The sequence below is a fragment of the Meleagris gallopavo genome, chromosome Z (genome assembly GCF_000146605.3).
Source record: "Meleagris gallopavo isolate NT-WF06-2002-E0010 breed Aviagen turkey brand Nicholas breeding stock chromosome Z, Turkey_5.1, whole genome shotgun sequence".
Classification (NCBI taxonomy): domain Eukaryota; kingdom Metazoa; phylum Chordata; class Aves; order Galliformes; family Phasianidae; genus Meleagris; species Meleagris gallopavo.
In genome coordinates, this window is record NC_015041.2 from 37066363 (window position 1) to 37069211 (window position 2849).

General features: G+C 34.3%; 1 protein-coding gene across 1 annotated transcript in view; it reads right to left on the reverse strand.

Annotated features, from left to right (window-relative positions):
• Positions 1-1992: 1992 nt before the first annotated feature.
• Positions 1993-2849, reverse strand: part of LOC104915113 (cytosolic carboxypeptidase 1) — a 131365-nt gene continuing 130508 nt past the window's right edge. Inside the window, exon 20 of the mRNA XM_010725811.2 lies at positions 1993-2452. Within this exon, the coding sequence (XP_010724113.2) occupies positions 2275-2452 (178 nt within the window). The 3' untranslated portion in view covers positions 1993-2274. The remainder of the gene's footprint in view (positions 2453-2849) is intronic.

Sequence of the window (2849 nt, forward strand, 5' to 3'; positions counted from 1 at the left end):
AAGGATAGTTTCACTCTTACACTGTAGCTGCACTGAAGTAGTTCAGAACCACAACTGACAGCTTGACTTCTAAATCAAATATAGAAATCTAATTTTTAAGTATCTTAGAATCTAATGCATAAAAAGAACAATATTTTAGAAAAGTGCCTGTTATCCTGAGTCATTACATAAGTCATAACTTCTTTTTTTGCACTATCTAGAGGCTGTACAAGACATGAGTACATAGATGTATTTTGGATGAAAATACCATATTTGTTTTTTACTACTAAACCAGAATTATTTCTAATTGGATCTAGCACATTTCTAGTCTTGCCTGTAGTGTGCAAAAAATTTATAAGAGAAGTAAGGAAAAAATGCACAATTGGGCTAACTAACACTTGGCATTCTGCACCTTCCAAAATTTAAGCCAAAATTATTCACTGAAGTTACTGATGTGTGAATCCATAAGATGAAAATCTATTCATGCAGAGACCTAGTAAAGTGGCACTGTAATAAGAGCATTCTGCACTGCTTTCACTGGGTTACTTTAAAGATATTTCAAACTTTGTGGTAAGTTCAATCCTCCTTCTTGGCAGGTAACTCCCCTGTACTTTCAGTGCAGGTAACACCTCTTCAACAGATTATGAAATAAACTTTCTTGTTTACAGTATGTAGCTCTAAGAATTATAATTTTCACTAGACATAAATATATATGGGGATAAGAATCTGACTTCATTATAGCCTCACACTTCCACAGTAGTAATTATTAACATAAATGTAAATCTTTAAACAAAAATACAGCAGCAAATCACCAGAGGATCAGGAACCTTTCCTCAGTTCCAGAATTAGAATGATACAGACTTCACTAACCAACACTCTATTTGAAATGGCAAATCCTGGTGAAAAACAGTGTCCTAGCATTAATGAGTCAATATAGTTAATTCCCTGATTTATTTTAATCCTTCTGCCAATGGCAGCCTTCATATAATTTCATTTGCAACAGTAAATGCACACAATGTTCTCATCAATTAAAACCTCCTGCAATTAATGAGTGTTATTCTTCATGCTCTTTAAGCCTCTGCACATGCAACAGAAAATGAATACTGCAATTGGGTCACATCCAGTGAAAATCTTTTGGAAAAATATTTTTCATTGCAAAACATGCAAGTTCTGTAAATAAAAGTGTGAAACTTCACTTCTGCATTAGATTTTATACTAAGCAGAGATAAGAGGCAAAGGAACTGGCAGATGACAGGAGAAGACAAAAAAGTGACAGCTTGGCTTTAGACATGAAGAATACAAAATCATAGCATAAATTTTCACGCTGGAAAGGAGCTCAGGAGCCTACACAGTCCAATCTCCTTCTCAGAGGAGGGTTAACACTGAATTCAGACCAATTAAAAGATGTTACAACAAAATTGGACCTTCCCTCCTTTTAAGCATTATTGTGCCTGCAGTAAATTGAACTCTTTAACTACGTGCATACTGAACAAGAGAAAACAAGCTAAATATATATACAATGCACACATCTAATCCACTTCTTGTAGTCATGGACACTTTAGAAAAAAATCTTTTCATATTAAGCCATGTTTTTTTTTATGGGGAAAGACTTTTAAACAAGCGTATAGTTCTTGTGAATACAGGCTGAATTGGTTGCAGTGCAGAACTTTGTACTATGAACAGATGTTTCAGCTAGTACTGTGGTAGCATCATACAATCCTCAGAAGCAAGAAACAAGAGCAACAATTCATACATCACTTTTTCATTTTTAATTTGGTAATTATCAAATGGTTTCAGAGCAGGCACTACATTATTGCAAACACAATCAAGTATTTGTATTAACATAATGTTGAAAAATAACCTTTTCACCTCAGTATACACACGCGCATATACACACACATAGAAACATAATTTAAAATAATCTGTACAGATGAATTTTTCAGGAAGCAACCCTAGCACAAAGAATTCATTTCTGTATCCTGACACACCACAAATTATAAACCTTTTTTTTTAAATTGATAGGCTTTAATGACACAAAATGCCATGCAATGCTACTCAGTAGAAAATGAACCAGTAAGGAAATTTATCTAGTTCATGCTCAGAGAAAACACAGAATTCCTTAAATAAAACAAGTGCCAATTTATGAGAAATCAGAAATATTTATTGTCCTTGAGCTTGAAAGGACCCAGTTACTGTGGTTCCTTAAGCTTATCCCCTTAGTAGACTTGAGTGAGGAAATATGTGAGTACAAGAACCCAAGATTCCTCATTTCTTATTACCAGCTGAAAAGATGCTTCAAGTAAGGAGTATCCTGGTTGAATCTGAGTCTGAGAGTCCATCTTCTTGATTGCTGGCCTCATAATCACCCACATTATCAGCTAATTCAACATCTTGATCATCATTACTTTCTGCACTATAATCAACTTCTTCAAGAAAGCGAGGCTCATCTTCATCCAAAACGTATGTTGTAGGGCTAAAATGAACAAGAAGTTGCATAAATTATGTTAAAGTTCTACCCCAAACACAGATTTCAGACTGTGCCCTGTCACTATCCTGACATAATCCAAAAATTACCTCAGGAAAAGGAGTTTACCTGAAACTGATTTTTGATTGCATGTAAGACAATTGAGAGATAAAAACACATCTGTAACACTCTGAACTAATTAGTCAGTCATACACAACTCATTATTGAAATGTCCCATGACAAGTCAGCTCTATGATAAAAAAAAAATTATACTAATGACTTGTACAAACATCATGTAATTATAGCACTATCACACATTGCTGCAGGACACAAACATAGAAATAGCAGCTGCTGTAAACAAATTGAGGAAAAAAAAAAACACCAAATAGATCACAGCCTAACAATC